The sequence below is a fragment of the Oncorhynchus nerka genome, linkage group LG2, assembly GCF_034236695.1.
Source record: "Oncorhynchus nerka isolate Pitt River linkage group LG2, Oner_Uvic_2.0, whole genome shotgun sequence".
Taxonomy (NCBI): domain Eukaryota; kingdom Metazoa; phylum Chordata; class Actinopteri; order Salmoniformes; family Salmonidae; genus Oncorhynchus; species Oncorhynchus nerka.
The window spans coordinates 18924033-18945731 of NC_088397.1; the positions used below are offsets into that span (position 1 = coordinate 18924033).

Here is a 21699-nt window from a genome sequence, read left to right on the forward strand (position 1 = left end):
CATTTACAAACAAATGATCCTCAGTTTGTTTTGTTACAAAGAAAGAAAAAGCAGTTGTCGTGAAAGAAAAAAAAAGAACTGCAAGTCCCAAGATCCTAAATACGCTATAGTCACTTCGGGCGGCCACACGATGATTCCAGAGCCTGGCAGTGCCATGTTTCTTTAGGAATCGCTCCAGCTTTCCTCTTGGTCAGCTGTCCTCTCGGTCCCCCGTCTCTCAGCTCCATTTTTTGGATAAGCGGTCAGAGAATCACAGCTGGTAATGTACTGCAGTCTGTTTTGAAGCTACACGGGGGTTTATATAGTCTGGCTTAGGTTACACATGTGGTTTCCTTATCAGTGAGTTTGGCGTGGTGCGACCCACTGCGATGGTAGGGGGTGTAGGTACATGGGGATAGGGTTGGAGGGATGTTTAGTTGCCCCACCAGTCCACTCCCCCCTGATGAGTGTAGTTTCCTCCATAGCCATCACTGGTGTAGAAGTTGCCTCCAAAGCCACCTGTGATGTGGGGGGGTGGGGTGGGGGTGGGGGGATCATGACAGTGTTAGGAGAATTAGGACTGTGTGGAGCATGGTTGGAATTAAACACTAACTCTTGGACTTGTGTCCTAAGAATTGTGGGATAGACCAACAGTAATATTTATACCCAAATGTTGCTCCAGTGTGAGGTTTTAACTGATATTTACCGCCGCCACCGAATCCACGGTTTCCTCCATGTCCACCGGGCTGGCGTCCACCACGACCCCCGAACCCTCCAGTGCTGCCGCCGCCACTGGTCTGACGGTAGTCTCTGGCTCCGAAGCCACCAGAGGTGAACCTAAACAGAGAGGATGAGTCAGTGATTAAGAGAGTGAAACGTCTCTAAACCCTTGTACTTATGCTCCTTTATGTAGGAGTGTGTGTGTGTAAGCATGTGGTGTGTGTACCTCTTGGAGCGTCCGCGGGTGTTGCTCTTGTGCTGGTGTTCATAGGCCAGGCTCTCCAGCCAGGAGGGTACTTCCTGTTTGGCCTCCACTAGGATGTCCAGAAGGTCCTTGGTGATGTTGCCATTCTTATCGTTGAAGAACGACGTGGCCAGACCTGGGAGAGGAGAGGGTTCACCATGTTAGTCAAATAGTTATCTAAATAAAAAATTGTGCATTACGTGTCGCTGAGTGGAGAGTTGAGAGTTCTTGAATGTTGTAGAGGCTTACCCAGGTTGCCTACACGTCCAGTACGGCCAATACGGTGGACGTACTCCTCTATATCGCTGGGCAGGTCAAAGTTGATGACGTGCTTGACATTGGAGATGTCCAGGCCACGGGCAGCCACCTGGTACAAGAGACCGAATTCAACTATTGGCCGCCTTGTTGGAACAGAAGCATGTTAGCTCCCTTTTTAAATGACCCCAACATGCAACCATATTGCAAAACAAACACCAGGCCTTGAACAGTATTGAACAAAGATCTAGTGTGTTTGGCTTTATCATTTGTCAACCAATATATTTTACCTGTCACAGAGCTGTAGAATTCAAACCAAAATGTCAGCTTGCAGACTCACCGCTGTGGCGACCAGGATGGGGCAGCGTCCCGAGCGGAACTGGTGCAGAGCCTCCTCTCGGTCCCTCTGGGAGCGGTCGCCATGGATACTGGTGCAGGCGTAACCCTCACGGTACAGGAAGTCCTCCAGGGCATCCGCTCCCTTCTTGGTTTCCACAAACACCAGCGTCAGAGAGTTCTTACCTGGGGAGGAGAAGGATGACCGGTGAGTCACTGCTTAAAAATGTTCAGATATACAGAATCTATTTCTAACAGACATGGCCTCAGTTTCTGATATGGGAGGCTTAGCGTCAGGTCTATTCGTGGCATTTCTATCTGCAACGTTCAGTGCTTGCTCAGTACCCTCCTAAACGAGCCCCAGGGGAGACATTACAGGTATGGAAACAGCATCTACCCACTACCCCCTGTGGGAGTAGGAGAGAGGAGAAACATCCATAGTGTTGCTAAGAAATGGAAGCTCTGGCAAAGAAAAGCTGCATATCTAAGCTGTATCAGGCTACTCTACAGTGAGTCGTGATGCATGATGACCAGAGGGCTTCTTCAAAATGTTTAAAATGTTACAGCCCATTCAGATGAGATATGTTTGAACATGTTTCTCCGTCTGGTAGAATAGTGGATCATGTTATTGATTTTTCTACCTGCAGTGAACATTTTGCAAGCTGCCGTGGCCATCATAACAAAAGCATATGTGTAGGAAATGGCAAACGGTTGCAGTAGCAAGCAGGATGTGGGCTAAACAAATCAACCCCCACACACACAAAGGAGACAACACCCTTCAAAACAGTTTATGACCTCACAATGACAACCACACTAGATGGCTGATCAGAACCAACGGGACCTTCGCCTGGACACAAATGGATGACTACTATGGGTAACCAATACAGGCCAAGCAATAAATCAATAAACTGAAATATGAAATGAGATACAAGCTTCTACATCCACTTTAGTAATAATAAATTCCTACTTACCAGGTTTCTCTATGTTTTCACCTGCATTGTCCTGAACTTCGCTCGGAATGACTTTGGATAAAACCAAACCCGATGATAAACTCATTGCAGTTTCAACAGTTCATATGTGACATTAAAAGGGGGAGGCTAGCCAACAGAGATCAGAAAACCCAATTGCCGCCATTAACTTCTTAAGGTATAGGGGGCAGCATTTTCCCTTTTGGATAAATAGCGTGCCCAATTTCAACTTCCTGCTACTCATGCCAAGAATATAAGACATGCATATTATTAGTATATTTGGATAGAAAACACTGAAGTTTCTAAAACTGTTTGAATCATGTCTGAGTATAACAGAACTTATGTAAGCAGGCAAAACCCGAGGACTAACCGCTCAGATTTTTTTTTTTTTAGGTCTGTCTGTTCAGTGAGTTCTCATTGGGAAACAATATTTTTAGGCACTTGTTTTCAGTTCCTATCGCTTCCACTGGATGTCACCAGTCTTTGGAATTTGGTTGAGGTTATTCCTTTGTGCAATGAAGAAGTACGGCCATCCAGGAAAAGGGTAACGCTGTTGGAGAGTTGGGCAAGACTTGAAAAGTAGCGTTAAGTTTCCTCTCGTCCTCTATTGAAAACAGATAGACCAGTCTTCAATTTGATCGATTATTAACGTTTAAAAATACCTAAAGTTGTATTACAAAAGTATTTTGAAATGTTTTGGCAAAGTTTACAGGTAACTTTTGAGATATTTTGTGGTGACTTTGCGCAAATTGGAAGTAGTTTTTTTCTGGATCAAACGCGCCAAATAAATGGACATTTTGGATATATATGGACGGAATTAATCGAACAAAAGAACCATTTGTGATGTTTATGGGACATATTGGAGTGCCAACAAAAGAAGCTTGTCAAAGGTAAGGCATGTTTTATATTTTATTTCTGCGTTTTGTGTAGCGCCTGCAGGGTTGAAATATGCTACTCTTTGTTTACTGCTATGCCATCATCAGATAATAGCTTCTTATGCTTTCCCCGAAAAGCCTTTTTGAAATCTGACGTTGGCTGGATTCACAACGAGTGTAGCTTTAATTTGCCATCTTGCATATGTGATTTAATGAAGGTTTGAATTTTATAGTATCTTATTTGAATCTGGCGCTCTGCATTTTCCCTGGTAATTGGCCAAGTGGGACATTTGCATCCCCCTATCCCAGAGAGGTTAATGGTACCAACAAGTTCCAATACGACCTCATTATTAGAATGTTATTGTTGAGGAACATTTGGTGCCAACATGGAGGATGGTTTCCTGAACTCTGTGTGTACATGGCTCTGCATAGGAGTAACTGGGGGTTGGGGATACTAGGCAGGGTCAGTTTATGATAGCCAACATATCTAAGCTAGAGTACAAGTCTTCACCTCACATCTGACCCTATGACACTACCAACACTGGGTCACGTTCAACACACAAAAACTGCCCACTGAACAAAACCCAGGCTTATGACCATCTGAATGAACAGAATACCTAATGCAATCAATACTAGACCCTCACAGCTGAATGGTTACCCATCTTCTAAGATCTATAGCTTACATCTGACAAGCTTTAAAATCAGGAACTAGCCAAGTGTTAGGAGCAGGTGGAATCTGCTGGGAAGATGTCCTATCAAAGACATGTCTGCATATTCAATCAATGATTAGCTTCAGGATTTAGTTAGATTTGAATAAAGACAGCTGATGTTGGGAAATCATGCCATTGCAGATTCCACCTAGCCCAACTGATCAAGTCAACATATTCATAAGACACAGAGAGGGGCTATTCAAACACAGGGTTTCTCAACTCCAGTCCTCAAACACCCACTGTCCACGCAGGTTTTAATTTCAACCAATCAAAGCTTCCTTCAGATAACTCAATGCCCTTACCAACCACATATCAATGTATATACAATTGTTGCTTAATTGGAGTAAAATCCAGAACACAGTGAGCGAGTCCCCAGGATGAGCTTTGAGAAACCCTGCACTACAAGTAAAAGTTTCAGTAAGTAACACACAGGGACAGGAGAGGGGGGTTGAGCCAGCGACAAGTATAGTCCAGGTAGTTACCTGTAGCATTGAGCAAGTCCAGGAGGAAGGACCTCTTGTCACCGTCCTCCACCCACACCACCTTCTGGGTGATGTTCTCAGAGGTGGAGCCCACTCTTCCCACCGCCAGGAAGATGTACTCCTCCAGGAAGTCACGCGCCAGGATCTGACCGAGGGGTTTGTGTTATTGTTGTGGAGCCAACATGGAGGACAGTTTATTAAATGTGTGTGGAAAGGTGGGTTAATACACCATAGAGAGGACATATGGCAAATAACACCTTTCCTCATTAAGCACAATAATAATTTTGACAAATACATAAGCAATTGTGGGGACTGGAGTGTAAGAATTATTGTCCATGTACCATGATCTCTTTAGGAAAGGGAGTTGAACACCATGTGGGTGTGAGTACCTGGATCTCCTTGGGGAAGGTAGCGCTGAACATCATGGTCTGACGGATGCCTTTAGGGGGCATGGTGTCCTGCTCCACGATGCGTCTGATCTGGGGCTCAAAACCCATGTCCAACATCCGGTCAGCCTCATCCAGCACCAGATAACTAACAGAGACAGGGTCAGGGATTGGCTGTAGACCTATTTTCCCATCATAGTTGCATGGGTATGTAGGATTCCTTTCCTGTCCAGCAGGCCAATTCAACTAATCAATAGTCTGATAAGTAGCATCAGGAGATTTAGAGCTGGCCTACGCAATATGGTCTCAGCTCTTGCTTGCACTCTGATGGACTAGGTGGAATGAATTATATTGCCCACATGTACGCAATTCATCTAGAGCTCCATTTGCACAGCGCTAGTATTACTAGAGAACATTGGTTATGTAATTATTACCCCAGAATGTCTTATTCCAGAGGACGATTCAGATGGGTTAAGTTTATTTCCCCAAACTGCCCCGTAATTCATTATTTTCCTACTCAATAAATTGACAGTTATGACGGAAACCTGGAGGTTTTTATTCTAGGTGTGAAGATATATTTCAACATGTCCAGGTGACAACAGGCTACACTGATAACTAGAGCTTAGCTCCCAAGTTTCTAAAGTATACCAAGCCAGCTTTGGATTGAGGAAGTACAATCATAAGGGTATTTTAGCGTTCTGCAGTAGAAAACGTCCTTAAAAGGCCCCCATTCCACAGATGCGAGCTAAATAGCAGACTTGCGATGCATTTTTCGGCTATGATTGAGAAAGGGAAGTTGTCATTTCCAAAAGTTTAGCTACGTTGTAATGCTGCTTTGCGATCTATTAACAGCAAGTGTGAGATTAAATATGCACAAAAAAACAACATTCAATTAATTGCCACAAAACGTATAAACAAAAGCATTCACTGAAAGTTGGTACATGTAGGCCCTTCATACATACACTTAAAAACCCATCTAAATCAGTTATTGTTTCTTGCTCAAACCCATGAGCAACGCCTGTCAAACTCAAGACATTTCTCTCAAAAGACAGGGATATCGAGTCGCACATGACTAGTATTATCAGAGTACTTTGGAGATGCTAGGTTTTTCCAGCTGGATTTACTACTCTCCTGCTACTTAAAAATGACAGACATGGAAGATTTGGACAGGACTTAAATCACAGATGGGAATTATGTGAACAAATCACCACATCTCCCCCAGTAAAACTAACCCAATACGAATAAGGCTTAGGTTATTAATCTAGGTAAAGTGCCTAGTGACTGGGCCCTGGGGCTTTGTAACTTGTCTACACCTTTCAAAAACAATGAAGTCAAGAACCAGACGCTATGTCTGGGACAGCTCAGTCTGCCAGCAGTCCAGCATGTTGGAAGTCTACTCACTTGCAGTAGTCGAGGCCGATCTTGCCCCTCTCCATCATGTCCACCAGGCGTCCAGGTGTAGCCACCAGCAGGTGACAGCCTCGCTCCAGGTCTCTGATCTGCTGGCCAATGTCAGCCCCTCCGTACACCACACAAGGACGCACACGGGACCGGTATGCAAACTACAGCAGGAGAGAGGGGTGGAAGAGGGTGAATACAGGGTACAGAGATGGAGAGAGAAGCGAGAGGGGGAATACAGGGTACAGAGAGAGAAGGCAGGGAAAGGGACAAGAGAGGAGAGAGAAAGGAGAACACAAACAATGATTGTGTGTTACACTGCAGTTCCCTAATACCAACCTTGGCTGGTTGGCCGTCAACACAAAAACAGAGATAAAGAGATAGAGGCCCACTGGCAGACCGCTACCGACCTAGCTGGTATTGATGCTGATGGGATATCTGTCCCCTCTGTGTGTGTGGTCACATTGCGTGGGTGTGTCAAGCATTTTGCTACACCCGCAATAACATCCCAGGTGAGAGGAGGGCAGTTGCTTACCTTTCTGGCCTCTTCATAGATCTGCAGGGCCAGTTCTCTGGTGGGGGCCAGGACCAGAGCGAGGGGGTACTGCTTACGGCGACCATACTTTCCGTTGTCCTGTCCTCCAGACTTCTGGGCAGCGAGGGCTTCTCCTGGGCCTTCAGTGTAGATCTGACTCAGTACAGGCAACAGGAACGCAGCAGTCTTACCGGAACCTGAGAGACCACAGTTTATATTAGTCATATACCTATACTTATACTTAAATGAACTACAGTACAATACAGTTGTCGTAAGTCATATCTGCATATAGCTCTCCAGACCAATTTGAAGTGGTTCTAGTTCGCTCTGGTTCTAACCTGTCTGGGCACAGGCCATCAGATCCCTCTTGTTCTTGATGATTGGAATGGCGTACTTCTGGACCGGAGTGGGCCGAGTGTAGCGGGTCAGGGCAATGTTACTCATGATGATCTCTCCCATCTCCACGTCTTGGAACTGAAATATGAAGACAAACCAGTCACTCAAATGAACACCAAACAGCTTTCACGCAACTCTGTTTCATATGGAAGGGGGGGGGGGGGGTGTATGTGCAGGGGGATCAACAGCACCACAAGCTGCTCAGTAGAGCCCATGGGAAACGCTTCTGGTTTTGAAGAATACTAACAAAATGCTGACTAATAGGACATGAGGGTTACTGGATCTGAAACAGGGTTATTTGGCTAGAATACTTGGGGACTCACGCTGTCAATGTGATGGGGGCAGTTTTGGCCAGTGGCCTCAACGGGAATGTCGTCGTAATTGTCAAAGTTAATCCCTGTGTTGCCACCAGCGAACAGCTCCCTGGGGAGAAGCAGAAACACAGAAGGTCAGGAAAGTGACAGAAAAAGGTCTACGTGACAATTTTAACGAGAGGGGATGTTGATAAGGGACAGCAGATAGTGATGTATTGTAAAATTACATTGGTAACTCCTCATTATTGAAATATCATTAGTATGCAGAAAGGGGGGTAGGTTAGGTTACTACTCACTGTTCCAGGCGCTCATTGGCCTGAGTGGGTTTGGACCAGTCCTCGTCATCCCTGGACTCCTCCACCCAGCGGCTGTTTCCACTGCCTCCAAACCCTCCACGCTGGTAACTGTCAATCATAACATAACCACAGGGGTCAGGAAAGCTAGCTTGCTAATGAGTTGCCTCATGGTACAGCACAGAACTCTGAGGAACCTGAAAACTGCTGGCTAAGGGCTTGGGAGTGAATTCTCTAGTCTTCTCACCTTCCTCGGGGTGCACTCCCGCCGTTGTTGAAAAAAGCAGACTTTCCCCTGTCGGGACGTGCGCCGAAGCTGGTGTAGGCATCTTTAGTCGTGTTCCAGCCGCCGCCATCTTTGTTGTCGTAGACTCCAAACATGCCGGCATTCTGCATAGGCTGTACCGGGTTGTAGGACCCGCCCCTTCCGCCACGGAAACCTCCACCCCCCCTGCCCCTCTCCATGCGAGGCGGGCCACTGTTGTACCTGTTGCCCCCATTCATGCGGTTGTCGTGGTAACCATTCTGCACGAAGCCATTGTTGCGTCCACCGTCCCAACCGCCAGGCATATCTTGGGTAAAAACAGAAAGGAAATAGAGGGGAGACATGTTGACTCCCATAGTACAAGAGGGTTTCCTCCTCACACGCAGTCAATACAATACGTTGTTTATTGGTCCATTTGCACAGATATTCTTTAGTTGTTGCTGTCACAGTACCCAATCTCACAGACACCACAGGCTGGGAGCAACACAGGGGCAGCGGGAGAGCAGCACCCCTAGAGCACTTAGAGGTTGTGTCTTGCTCAAGGGCACAACGGTGGTAGGCAGTAATGGACCCTATAGGAAGAGAGAATTGGACCAAGTAGGCCCAGTTCCATTTCAGCCTCTAACTACTTCCCCTTAGCCTTTCTATGTTAACAGATTAGAACAACCTGGATGGCTGTAAGAAATGTGTTGAGGTCCTTTAGAGCTAGTAGGAGTTAGGGGCACAAAGGAACCACGCCCTTCTTGGTTCCTTTGGCTTTAACATCCCAGATACCCACCACTTGTACCTCATGGATGCCTCTGAAAAGGGAAATACTTCAATTAAAAAGGACCTGGCTTATTTTCCCAGTAAACAATGCACAAGCCATACAAAACAGTATACACAAGTCAATAATTTGGCTCATTAACTAGGGTCCCGATTAAGGAACATTTGTTATGCAAGCAGCATTAATTTGCTAATACCTACCACTTTCAATTCCACACACAAATAAATAGATACATTGCAATTAAGCAGTATGTTGGAATGACATAACTAATGGAGGCTGTTTTTTGTTTGAACAAAATGTAAGCATGTGAGCAGATGCCAACACCCTTAATGCAGGAAAAAGCCAGTCATGTCTTCATTGCACCCATGGGAATGTGGTTTTAAAGATGTAATTTGAGAGCCTCCAGTCCCCTTGTCTAAATGCACGTGGCCTTGTTTTCTAATCGAATTGAGTGAGACCACTGTTCTGGTAGGCAATTTAATTAAAACATGCAGAATAAAATAAAGACAACATTTAAAATAAAAAAAACGCCAGAGCTTCCCTCAGCCAAAGAGCGGACTGTAAAGGGACTTACAGCTTCCTGGTGCCATTGACAAAGCGCTCTGTCTAGAGAAAGCATCTGCTGCAAAAAAAAAAAGCGTCATGGGGGGGGGAGCTTCATGATGAAAACATGCTGCCGATGTACAGTGAATGTTGGCCAGTAAGAGCAGGGAAATGGAGTGGTTGATGGTTTGTCAACGCAGTTCCCAGATGCTGTCACAAAATGGACTCCAGGACATTGGATATGCACGGTTTTGTGTCCGTCTTCCCGTAGTGTCTTTTGGGATGAGAAAAACAAGCGGCTGGCTATATAAGATGGGGATTCTAACGCAACCTTTACGCCACTGTTTCCAACTAGTGGAGAAAATCAATACAGTCGGGTCACCCTCTAGCTGACCTTGTCCCAGCCCAGCGAGAAGAAATTGTCAAGATAAAACTAAAGCTAATTGTCTGGTTTTTTTTTAAAGGGAATTTCACAACATTGTTGCTAGCTCAATCAATTTTGTGAAATGTTTATTATGGGCCACTACAATGTATTATGGCATTCTTGACCACTAGGGGGCCAGGGCATTTTTACGGTGTCCAACTGGCATACCTCATAGAGGTGGTACTGTTGATGGGGGGACGACACTTACCATTTTTGGAAGCCTCTTGGTTCCGTAAATGAGGTGGAATGTAACAGGTCCCTAGAGAGACAGACTTGTGAACACAAGGGAAGTACTGTACACAAACACGTCAAAGGTCTAATGGGTTCCTAGTCTTATTCTAGGGATGTCTCAATCCCTTTAATTTAATAGGGATTCATTTAATAGGGATTAAGTAGCCTATCTGGCCTGTTTGATTAAACAAACAAATTGGAAAACTGTCTTGTATCCCAAATGAGGAAACTGAAAACTTAAATGGCGTTTATGCGATTTCATAAATGATAAGAGAATGAATTTGCTAAAAACAAACAAGTGAAATCACTTGATGGCATCTTATACCTAAATGAACCTAGTAATACACTGATGGAAATGTGAGTCAGTCCCAATAGTTTAAAGCTCCCTACTCTAGTCTCTTTCCCACAAAGGCCAGGGATGTCAGGAATGGGATGTTTCGTGGGCCTTTGATTGGACAGTAGAGGTCGACCGATTAATCGGAATGGCCGATTAATTAGGGCCGATTTCAAAACAATCGGGAATCGGTATTTTTGGGCGCCGATTAAAATATATATAATAATTACACCTGTATTTAACTAGGCAAGTCAGTTAAGAACACATTCCTATTTTCAATGACAGCCTAGGAACAGTGGCTTAACTGCCTTGTTCAGGGGCAGAAAGGCAGATTTTCACATTGTCAGCTCGGGGGAGCCAATCTTGCAACCTTACAGTTAACTAGTCGAACGCAATAACGACCTGCCTCTCTCTCGTTGCACTCCACAAGGAGACTGCCTGTTACACGAATGCAGTAAGCCAAGGTAAGTTGCTAGCTAGCATTAAACTTCTTATAAAAAACAATCAATCATCACTAGTTAACTACACATGGTTGATGATATTACTAGATATTATCTAGTGTGTCCTGCGTTGCATATAATCTGACCGAGCATACAAGTATGTAAGTATCTGACTGAGCCGTGGTAGGCAGAAGCAGGCGCGTAAAAATTCATTCAAACAGCACTTTGGTGCGGTTTCAAATCAAATCTGTTTGACAGCAGCTCTTCGTTGTGCGTCAAGCACTGCGCTGTTTATGACTTCAAGCATATCAACTCCCGAGATGAGGCTGGTGTAACCAAAGTGAAATGGCTGGCTAGTTAGCGCGCGCTAATAGCGTTTCAAACGCTGCTTCGATGGTGGCTGTTGTCGTTGTGTTGCTGGTTCAAGCCCAGGGAGGAGCGAGGAGAGGGATGGAAGCTGTACTGTTACACTGGCAATACTAAAGTGCCTATAAGAACATCCAATCGTCAAAGGTTAATGAAATACAAATGGTATCGAGGGAAATAGTCCTATAATTCCTATAATAACTACAACCTAAAACTTCTTACCTGGGAATATTGAAGACTCATGTGAAAAGGAACCGCCAGCTTTCATATGTTCTCATGTTCTGAGCAAGGAACTGAAAAGTTAGCTTTCTGACATAGCACATATTGCACTTTTACTTTCTTCTCCAACACTTTGTTTTTGCATTATTTAAACCAAATTGAACATGTTTCATTATTTACTTGAGGCTAAATTGATTTTATTGATGCATTATATTAAGTTAAAATAAGTGTTCATTCGGTAGTTGTAATTGTCATTATTACAAATAAATTAAATAAAAAAATTGACCGATTAATCGGTATCGGCGTTGAAAAATCATAAAATCTGTCGACCTCTATTGGACAGTACCAATAATTTATCTGCAGTTTCCTGCAGAACACTAACTCAGCTCGACTTCAGACCACTTCTAAGGCCTGAAAACACCTGACAAGTTTTTGACTTTGGGGTATGAATTATCCATTAAAAAGGCCACCTGCGGGGAGGGTTATATTCAGTCCTTGAACCACCCAATGGCCCTGAAGGAAAGGATAAGAGTGAGGGCCGCTTCAGACCAAGTGATCATAAAAGAAAAGGATCACCATAACACAACCTAGATGTCCTTTGGCTCAAAGAGTAGAGATCACTTACTGCCAGTGCCTCCACCCTGCCCATCAGCATTGTTCAAGCCTAGGACAGCAAGCTGAAATAGAAAATTAAAACATACAATTAAGTACTACGGTAAACACTGTTACGGATAAATGTAATTCTAAACATGCATATAGGACAGTAAGCCGCAAGACAAAGGGTGACAAAAACTGGGTAACACTCCATCTATAGATGCTCTACAGTAACATTTCAACTAACCCTAACACTTATCCTAACCCACACCAGCAGTTGCATATCAACAGTCACACTATCCAAATAAAGTGACAAACTGTTGATCTCCAGAAAGCAGAAAGACATGAATATCCCTTATACTACAGTGCTTCCCCCATTATACATATGTGAAGCAGGGAACTCCTGTCTAGTTGTCGCCCCCCCCCCCCCCCCCCACCGCAATCCGATTACAGTAAATTTCAATTGTACACTTTGCAGAGCAGTCTACCATGGGTGTACCTTTGCAAGCAACAAAAGATACTTTCTTGCAAGGCAGACACTCAAAACTGCCAATAGTCTAGATCAGGGCTGCACAACCCTCTTCCTGGAGATTACCGTCCAACTCTAATTTAACACACCTGATTCTACCATTTAGCTGCTCAACAAGACCTTAACTAGCTGAATCAGATGTGCTTAATTTGGGTTGGACTGAAAACCTACAGGACAGTAGATATCCAGGAAGAAAGTTGGTGAAAAGGAATAGACCCAAAACTAGGGTGTTCGGTGAGGGAGAAATAATGGACCAATGTAAAAAAAAAAATTAAAAACGTTTTATTTATTTAAACTCAGTAAACAAATCAGTTTTCACTCAAATAAAAATGGATAGCATTTTTTAAACAAAGTATCAGCTGTTACCCAATGTCCAAAAATCCAAATATACTTTATGGAACACTATAATAAAAAAAAGTGTGTGGACACCCCTTCAAATTAGTGGATTTCAGCCACACTCGTTGTTGACAGGTGTATAAAATCGAGCACACAGCCATACAATCTCCATAGACAAACATTGGCAGTAGAATGGCCTCACTGAAGAGATCAATGACTTTCAACGAAGCATCATCAAGTCAGTTCGTTAAATTTCTGGCCTGCAAGAGTTGCCCCGGTCAACTTTAAGTGCTGTTATTGTGAAGTGGAAACGTCTAGAAGCAAGTGGTAGCCACACAAGCTCACAGAACAGGACTGCTGAAGCACATACAAATCTGTTCTCGGTTGCAACACTCACAACAGAGTTCCAAATTGCCTCTGGAAGCATCAGGACAAGTACGGTTAGTCGGGAGCTTCATGAAAAGTGTTTCCATGGCCGAGCAGCCGCACACAAGCCTAAGATCCCCATGCGCAACGCATCGGCTGGAGTGGTGTAGAGCTTGCCTCCTTTGGACTCTCGAGCAGTGGAAACGCGTGCTTCGGTTTGATGAATCATGTTTCACCATCTGGCTGTCCAATGGACAAATCTGGGTTTGGTAAATACCAGGAGAACACTACCTGCCTGAAAGCATAGTGCCAACAAAGACTTAGTGGAGGAGGCATAATGGTCTGGGGCTGTTTTTCACTGTTTGGGCTAGGCCCCTTATTTCCAGTGAAGGGAGATCTTAACGCTACAGCATACAATTACATTTTAGATGATTCTGTGCTTTGTGGCAACAGTTTGGGGAAGGCCCTTTCCTATTTCAGCATGACAATGCCCCCTGTGCACAAAGTGAGGTCCATACATAAATGGTTTGTGGAGATCGGTGTGGAAGAATTTGACTGGCCTGCACAGAGCCCTGACCTCAACTCTTTGGGATGAATTGGAACGCCGACTGCAATCCAGGCCTAATCACCCAACATCAGTGCCCAACCTCACTAATGCTTGTGGCTGAATGGAAGCAAGTCCCTGCAGCTATGTTCTAACATCTAGTGGAAAGCCTTCCCAGAAGAGTGGAGACTGTTGTAGCAGCAAAGGGGGGACCAACTCCATATTAATGACTATGATTTTGAAATTAGATGTTGGGCGAGCAGGTGTCCATATACTTTTGGCCATATAGTGTACGTTATTGGACTAGTAGCTTTCTGTGATACAGTTCAGACTTAGTGAGAAGTGTGTGTTGGGTAACTGTGTGGGGATGCTGAGAAGTGTGTGTCTTAAGCCTTCCGCATGCCTTCGGCAAGCCGAACGAGTGTGCTCATATATTCCCTTAACCTTTTTGGGGATAGGGGGCAGCATTTTCACTTTGGATGAATTGCGTGCCCATAGTGAACTGCCTCCTACTCTGTCCCAGATGCTAATATGCATATTATTATTACTATTGGATAGAAAACACTGACATTTCTAAAACTGTTTGAATTATGTCTGAGTATAACAGAACTCATAGGGCAGGCAAACTTCCAAACAGGAAGTGGAAATTCTGGGGCTGTTTGATTTTCAACTCATCGCCTATTCACATCCCAAAAATATATGGATCTGTTCGCACTTCCTACGCCCTCCACTAGATGTCAACAGTCAGTAGAACGTGGAATGAAGCCTCTAGTGTGATGTGGGACCGGATGGCAGCTATTTAAGTCACTGGTCTGGCAGAATGCCAGTTCCTGGTTACGCGCAGTACTCATTATATGCCTTGCGTTCCATTACTCTGTAGACAAAAACTAATGATCCGGTTGGAACGTTATTGGATATATATGATAACATCCCGAAGATTGATTCTCTACTTAGTTTGACCAGTTTATTCGACCTGGAATTTTACTTTCTGAAGTTTTCGTCCGAGTTCGCCTGGACCAGCGCCAGCTTTTGGACATGTGAACTAAACGTGCTAGCAAAAGTAGCTAACTGGACACTAGTAATGGATATTATTGAACAAAACAACGATTTATTGCAGAACTAGGATTCCTTGCACTGCATTCTGATGAAAGATCATCCAAAGGTAACGGGAATATTTATGATGTAATTCCATATTTCTGTTGACTCCCAACCTGGCGGAGAAATATATTTACGTCTGAGCGCCGTCTCAGATTATTGCATGGTATGCTTTTTTTGTAAAAAATAAAATAAAAATCTGACACAGTGGTTGCATTAAGAACCAGTGTATCTTTAATTATATGTAAAACATGTATCTTTCATCAAAGTTTATGATGAGTATTTCTGTAATATGACGGAGGCATTTCTGAACATGGCGCCAATGTAAATCGAGATTTGTGGATATAAATATGCATATTATCGAACAAAACAAATGTATTGTGTAACATGATGTCCAATGAGTGTCATCTGATGAAGATTATCAAAGGTTAGTGATTCATTTGATCTTTGGCTGGGAAAAATGGCTGTGTTTTTTTGGATTTGGTGGTGATATAACAAATATATATGTTGTATTTTCGCTGTAAAACATTTTTTAAAAAATCAGACACGATGGGTAGATTAACAAGATGTTTATCTTTCATTTGCTCTATTGGACTTGTTAACCTGTTGAACCTAGGGGGCACTATTTTCATTTTTGGAAAAATAACGTTCCCAAAGTAAATGTGCTATTTTGTCAGGACAAGATGCTAGAATATGCATACAAATGACAGCTTAGGATAGAAAACACTCTAAAGTTCCCAAAACTGTAAAAATATTGTCTGCGAGTATAGCAGAACTGATATTGCAGGCGAAAGCCTGAGAAAAATCCAATCAGGAAGGGAAAGAAAGCTCTGCGTTCCTATGCGTCCCTATTGAGCAGTGAATGAGATATCAACCAGATTCCTCTTTCTATGGCTTCCCTAATGTGTCTAGTGTCACAATACATAGTTTCAGGCTTTTATTTTGAAAAATTAGCCTGAACGTCAACATTGCGTCAGTGGTCAGCTGGAGTCTCTCAGAGTGTTTTGTGCCTAAGAGACAAATGCGGCCATTGTTTCTCTCTTTCCTACTAAGAAGCCACCTGTCCCGGTTGATATCTAATAGATATTTGAAAAACACCTTGAGGATTGATTATAAACAACGTTTGCCATGTTTCTGTCGATATTATGGAGCTAATTTGGAATATTTTTCGGCGTTGTCGTGACCGCAATTTCCGTTCGAATTCTCAGCCAAATGTGAAAAATATTCCAAATTAGCTCCATAATATCGACAGAAACATGGCAAACGTTGTTTATAATCAATCCTCAAGGTGTTTTTCAAAGAGGAATTTCGGATACAAAAATAATATTTTTGGAAAAAAGGAACAATTGCTATCTAACTGGGAGTCTTGAGTGAAAGCATCCGAAGCTCAAAGGTAAACGATTTAATTTGATTGCTTTTCTGATTTTCATGACCAGGTTGCCTGCTGCTAGCTAGGCATAATGCTATCGATAAACTTACACAAATGCTTGTCTTGCTTTGGCTGTAAAGCACATTTTCAAAATCTGAGATGACAGGGTGATTAATAAAAGGTTAAGCTGTGTTTCAATATATTTCACGAATATTTTCTAGTAATATTTATGTCCGTTGCGTTATGCTAATTAGTGTCAGTTGATGGCAACGCTCCCGGATCCAGGATGGGTAGTTACAAGAGTTAATGTGTGAAAGTTACATATTTCAAAAAAATATTTTTATTTCCTGTGCTGCCTTTTCAGCGGAATGTGGGGGGGGTCCATGTCCTAGACAAGTTAAAAGAACACCGCATAAAAAACTAGAAAAAAATAAGCAATAGTACCTTTGTCCATCTTGAGACACCATAGCCAGAATACACCTGGTCAAAATAGACACCTCAAGAAATCTGTAAATCATTGAGGTCGTTGCCAAAGACGTGTCTCTCCCCCCCCCCCTTTTTTCCCCATTTTTTCATCTAACAAATCATTTTGGGGCATTATTTCTAAAGTGAAAAATATTACTCTCATTGGAATGTCAACACACTTCATTGAAGAATCCATACGGCTGAGCATTCACAGACGAAGGGGCGTGAACAGCCAGGGGAAAAAAACTTGCTGAAAACCAAAATGAACAAAAATGTAACACTGTCGTTATAATAAATGCACAAACTGTTCCAAATGATTGTGGATGAGAAGCATGCAGACACCATTAGGCTGTGTGAGTGTGTGTGTGTGTGTGTGTGGGGGGGGGTGTAAGGAGTGTATTAAATATGTAATTTGCATAAAGTAGTGTAAAAAGTTGAAAGCTAAGTTCATAAATTGTTTCAAATTTTTGCCAACTCAGTTTGGTATAAAGCATTTATATCTGTTAATATGACCACCCTACTTTCAATTGGACTTAAATTACAGTAATTATGTATTCTGGTTTGCATATGAAGTGCCTAATTTGCATAACAACATTTTAAATTAATAATTTATTGCTTTTATTTGAATAATCTCTATTCTACATCAGCCCTGAAAATATCCTAACCACCCTATCTTGAAATATTGGACAATATGTGTTTCATTTAAGAATTCAGAGAAGTGATTTGGTGCCATTATTGAATAGGGGTTGACAATGACCTGTCGCGACCTTTTTAGATCACTTGAACATTTGATATTAGCAATGGTAAATCCTATCATCAGGAAATAAAGTATTGTGTGTTCATGAGAAGCTTCTCTAAGTCATGGAATACAAAGTGTAACACCAGAACGAACCATAGCTTGATTTCGTTCCCTAACCCTACCAAAACACTCCAATTACAGAGTTGGACTAGATTCTTCTCTGCTCAAACGTATATACTGCTACCGAAGTTCTTCCCCTCGAGTCCTTTGCTTTAACAGACAAATACAGGTTATCAAGGAGCGTGACCAACATGGCTCAGAGGTCTTATTTCCTGTGTCAAAATAAGTTGGCCCCCACCAACCCAACATCCTTTTACACTGCCAAGCACATGTCAAATATGCATCTGCTGACTATCAGAAAATGTCATGACAGCTTACTAATTATGTTTGGTCAAACATGGAAGATGAAACCTTATTTAACATAGACAAATGATGCATTTGCAAATGCAGTTACAGCAAGACTCACTTTTATAATGCTTCCATACCAAATTAATGAGTGTTTTCCTGGGTACTGTCGGCTGGACTAACGTTACAGGTGACAACAACTGGATGACTTAACAATGACAGGTTCTTTAACATGCAACAAAATCTATAGCACAACACAAAACCAAACAGTGCAGTCGTTGCTAGCCAGCAACTGTGCAAAGCATAAACACGCTTTGTTCATTCGGGAATAAAACAATGTGACAGTGACGCAGAAGAAAATGTTGCCAGCTAGCTTTCATGTTAGCGTACGTACCTAACGCTAACTAGAGGCCAAACTAGCAAGCAGGCTAACAATCAGCTCAAGTGAATAAATGCAATATATATATATTTTTTTTTTAATGTCACCAACATTGAACATAGGGGTTAGATTACATGTCTTAGAGGTATAGTTAAGGATCAACCCAATTGTGAGAAATACTGCATTGTTGAACGTGAAGCATCGTCACCAACCATTATCACCCACCGGCCTCCATTTTACCCAGAGATTAGACAACACACGCAGTTACAGCTAGCGAGCAAAGCTAATCAGCTAGCTTGGTATCCACGACTGCATTTTCAGACTCGTTCTACTCATTCCTACGTGTTATATACATGAACACAAATAAAACAAGAAATACAGAAAACTCACCTGCTGTTCTAGACCGTGTAAATTTTCGACGGCCACATGACTCATAACTAAAGAATATTGAGGAAAAATGTTGTCGTCGAGAAGGGATCTCTTTGTTTGCCGGTTTGTCGACGTCCCTTAGATTTCGCTCGTCTTTTCTTCTTTTGTCAATTTCCGAATGAATGAACCTTGAAGATACAGTTGATATATTATATTACTGTAAATTATTTTTGCTTATTTTCATGACACTATAGTTAGGTGGTCAAAAGCCTTTAAAACCGACACCGCTTACTAACTGGTGGTGGTGCGTGTCGTGGTGTAATGGAAGCTAGAAGCAGGAACCCAGAGCGAGATTTTATTGGTTGAGACAACCACAAAGAGCAGAGGACATTGCGCATATCACGACATTGTATCACCCTTTCCAAAAAGTTTTTAAAAGTCTGGCTACGTTTGTATAATTTGCTGGACTATTTAATATTCAATTGTGATGTAGAATATCGATATCGTCATAGTTGAGTTAAAGATATAAAGATATATGACAATCAATACCTCATACAGTATCAGTCAAAAGTTTGGACATACCATTCATTTAAGTTCTTTATTTTTTCATATTTTGTCCATTGAGGACAAATACTGAAAACATCAAAACTATGAAATAATGGAATCATGTATTAAAGTGTTAAACTCAAAATATATTTTATTTTTCTAAGTAGATAAAAAAACTGGCGCACAACCAGAATAATAGTTTGTGTGGAGGTGCTGACTAACGGCGAATAAACTATCAAAATAAAATTAATCGCACACTCCATGTATAATCTCCCAGCAATTTAATGGCTATTTACCAACGTTTCGGGCATTCACTGTGCCTTCCTCAGGTTAATGTCATGAATTATTGAACCAGGTTATGAAGACACACTGCAATTTGTGTAACCAATGAGTGAGATTTTTCAAAGTAGCCACCCTTTGCCTTGATGACAGCTTTGCACACGCTTGGCATTCTCTCAACCAGCTTCACCTGGAATGCTTTTCCAACCGTCTTGAAGGAGTTCCCACATATGCTGAGCACTTGTTGGCTGCTTTTCCTTCACTCTGCAGTCCAACTCATGCTAAACCATCTCAATTGGGTTGAGGTCAGGTGATTGTGGAGGCCAGGTCATCTGATGCAGCACTCCATCACTCCCCTTCTTGGTCAAATAGCTCTTACATAGCCTGGAGGTGTGTTGGGTCATTGTCCTGTTGAAAAACAAATGATAGTCCCACGAAGCGCAAACCAGATCAGATGGCATATCGCTGCAGAATGCTGTGGTAGCCATGCTGGTTAAGTGTGCCTTGAATTCTAAATCACTGAGTGTCACCAGTAAAGCACCCCCACACCTCCTCCTCCATGCTTCATGGTGGGAACTACACATGCAGACCAAAGGACAGATTTCCACCGGCCTAATGTCCATTGATCATGTTTCTTGAACCAAGCAAGTCTCTTCTTCTTATTGGTGTCCTTTAGTAGTAGTTTCTTGGCAGCAATCAGACCATGAAGGCCTGATCCACGAAGTCTCCTCTGAACAGTTGATGTTGAGATATGTCTGTTACTTGAACTCTGTGAAGCATTTATTTGGGCTGTAATTTCTGAGGCTGGTAACTCTAATGAACTTATCCTCTGCAGCAGAGGTAACTCTGGGTCTTCCTTTCCTGTGGCGGTCCTCAGACTGCACTTGAAGAAACTTTAAAAGTTCTTGAAATGTTCCATATTGACTGACTTTCATGTCTTAAAGTAATGATGGACTGTCATTTCTCGTTGCTAATTTGAGCCGTTCTTGCCATAATATGGACTTGATCATTTACCAAATAGGGCTATCTTCTGTATTCCCCCCTACCTTGTCACAACACAACTGATTGGCTCAAACGCATTAAGAAGGAAAGAAATTCCACAAATGAACTTTTAACAGTTTATCTTCAGGCTGTATCACATCCAGCCGTGATTGGGAGTCCCATAAGGCGGCACACAATTGGTCCAGCGTCGTCCGGGTTTGGCCGGGGTAGGCCGTCTTTGTAACTAAGAATTTGTTCATAACTGACTAGCCTAGTTAAATAAAGGTTAAATATATATATATATATTTTTTAAACAAGGCACACCAGTTAATTGAAATGCATTCCAAGTGACTACCTCGTGAAGCTGGTTGAGAGAGAGTGTGCAAAGCTGTCATCAAGGCAAAGGTTGGCTATTTAAAGAATATAAAATATAAAATGTATTTTGATTTGTTTAACACTTTTACTACATGATTCTATGTGTTATTTCATAGTTTTGATGTCTTCACTATTATTCTAAAATGTAGAAAATAATCAAAATAAAAACCCTGAAATGAGTAGGTGTGTTATATTTGTTAATAAAACATTTTTGAAGGAAGCCTTTTAATCAATCACCAACCTACTCTTTTTGTAGTATTCCCCCGCTGTTTCAAATTGTGACATAACAGGTAGCTGCCTGGAGGCTACTGTACTGACACTCCTTGTTATGTGAATGCAGGGTCCCAAAATGTAGGTGTCCTGAAGTCTCTGCCAGGAGTTCTGGACTTCTATGGAACAGGAGGTAGTGTGCATGGTGGATGCATCGAAAACATTAAGGTCACTGGCTCAAGGTTTTCCTGGCTGCATTGGTTTTAGTCAGATAGGCCTGGACACTGGTGCTGATAATTCTACATTCATGACTTTGACTGGGCAAGGAACTTTGACTTTGTTATATTAGGTAGAGATCAAGGAATGGATGACAGCTGTAAAGTCTCATTATGTCAACACCACATCCCCTTTGCCTTTCTAACAGTCCTTGGGAGAATCTCAATTGCAATTTCTCACCTCCTCAAAACCCATTGGAGGTCAGAGGGGAGGAACTTCTGGCTTTCTCGTCCAATGAAATTTGAGGAGGCGGTGAGGAGAAAGGAAGCGAGATGTACGCAATTGAGATTCTCCCCTTGACATTCCTCCTACGGGTGAGAATGAGCTAGAATAAACAGTGCCTGCTGAGAGAATAGATGCCAG

The 21699-nt window shown here is 42.5% G+C and overlaps 1 protein-coding gene across 7 annotated transcripts; it reads right to left on the minus strand.

Moving 5' to 3' along the window:
• Nucleotides 1-373: 373 nt before the first annotated feature.
• On the minus strand, nt 374-19009 carry LOC115132152 (ATP-dependent RNA helicase DDX3X-like). Of its 7 annotated transcripts, none has more exons than XM_029664458.2 (18): nt 18691-19009; nt 12105-12156; nt 10098-10148; nt 9497-9541; nt 8139-8463; nt 7895-8002; nt 7608-7707; nt 7227-7362; nt 6889-7085; nt 6357-6517; nt 4959-5103; nt 4570-4714; nt 2506-2556; nt 1539-1720; nt 1193-1310; nt 926-1079; nt 686-816; nt 374-498 (listed from the first exon to the last, which is right to left on the minus strand). In XM_029664458.2, the coding sequence occupies exons 1-18, from the start codon at nt 18733-18735 to the stop codon at nt 413-415; spliced, it is 2232 nt and encodes a 743-aa protein (XP_029520318.2). In that variant the 5' UTR covers nt 18736-19009; the 3' UTR covers nt 374-412. The 7 variants fall into 7 exon arrangements, with proteins under 7 accessions (XP_029520318.2, XP_029520310.2, XP_029520328.2 ...); XM_029664450.2 differs by having other exon boundaries at nt 9497-9544; XM_029664468.2 differs by lacking the exon at nt 9497-9541 and having other exon boundaries at nt 18691-19008.
• Nucleotides 19010-21699: the final 2690 nt, after the last annotated feature.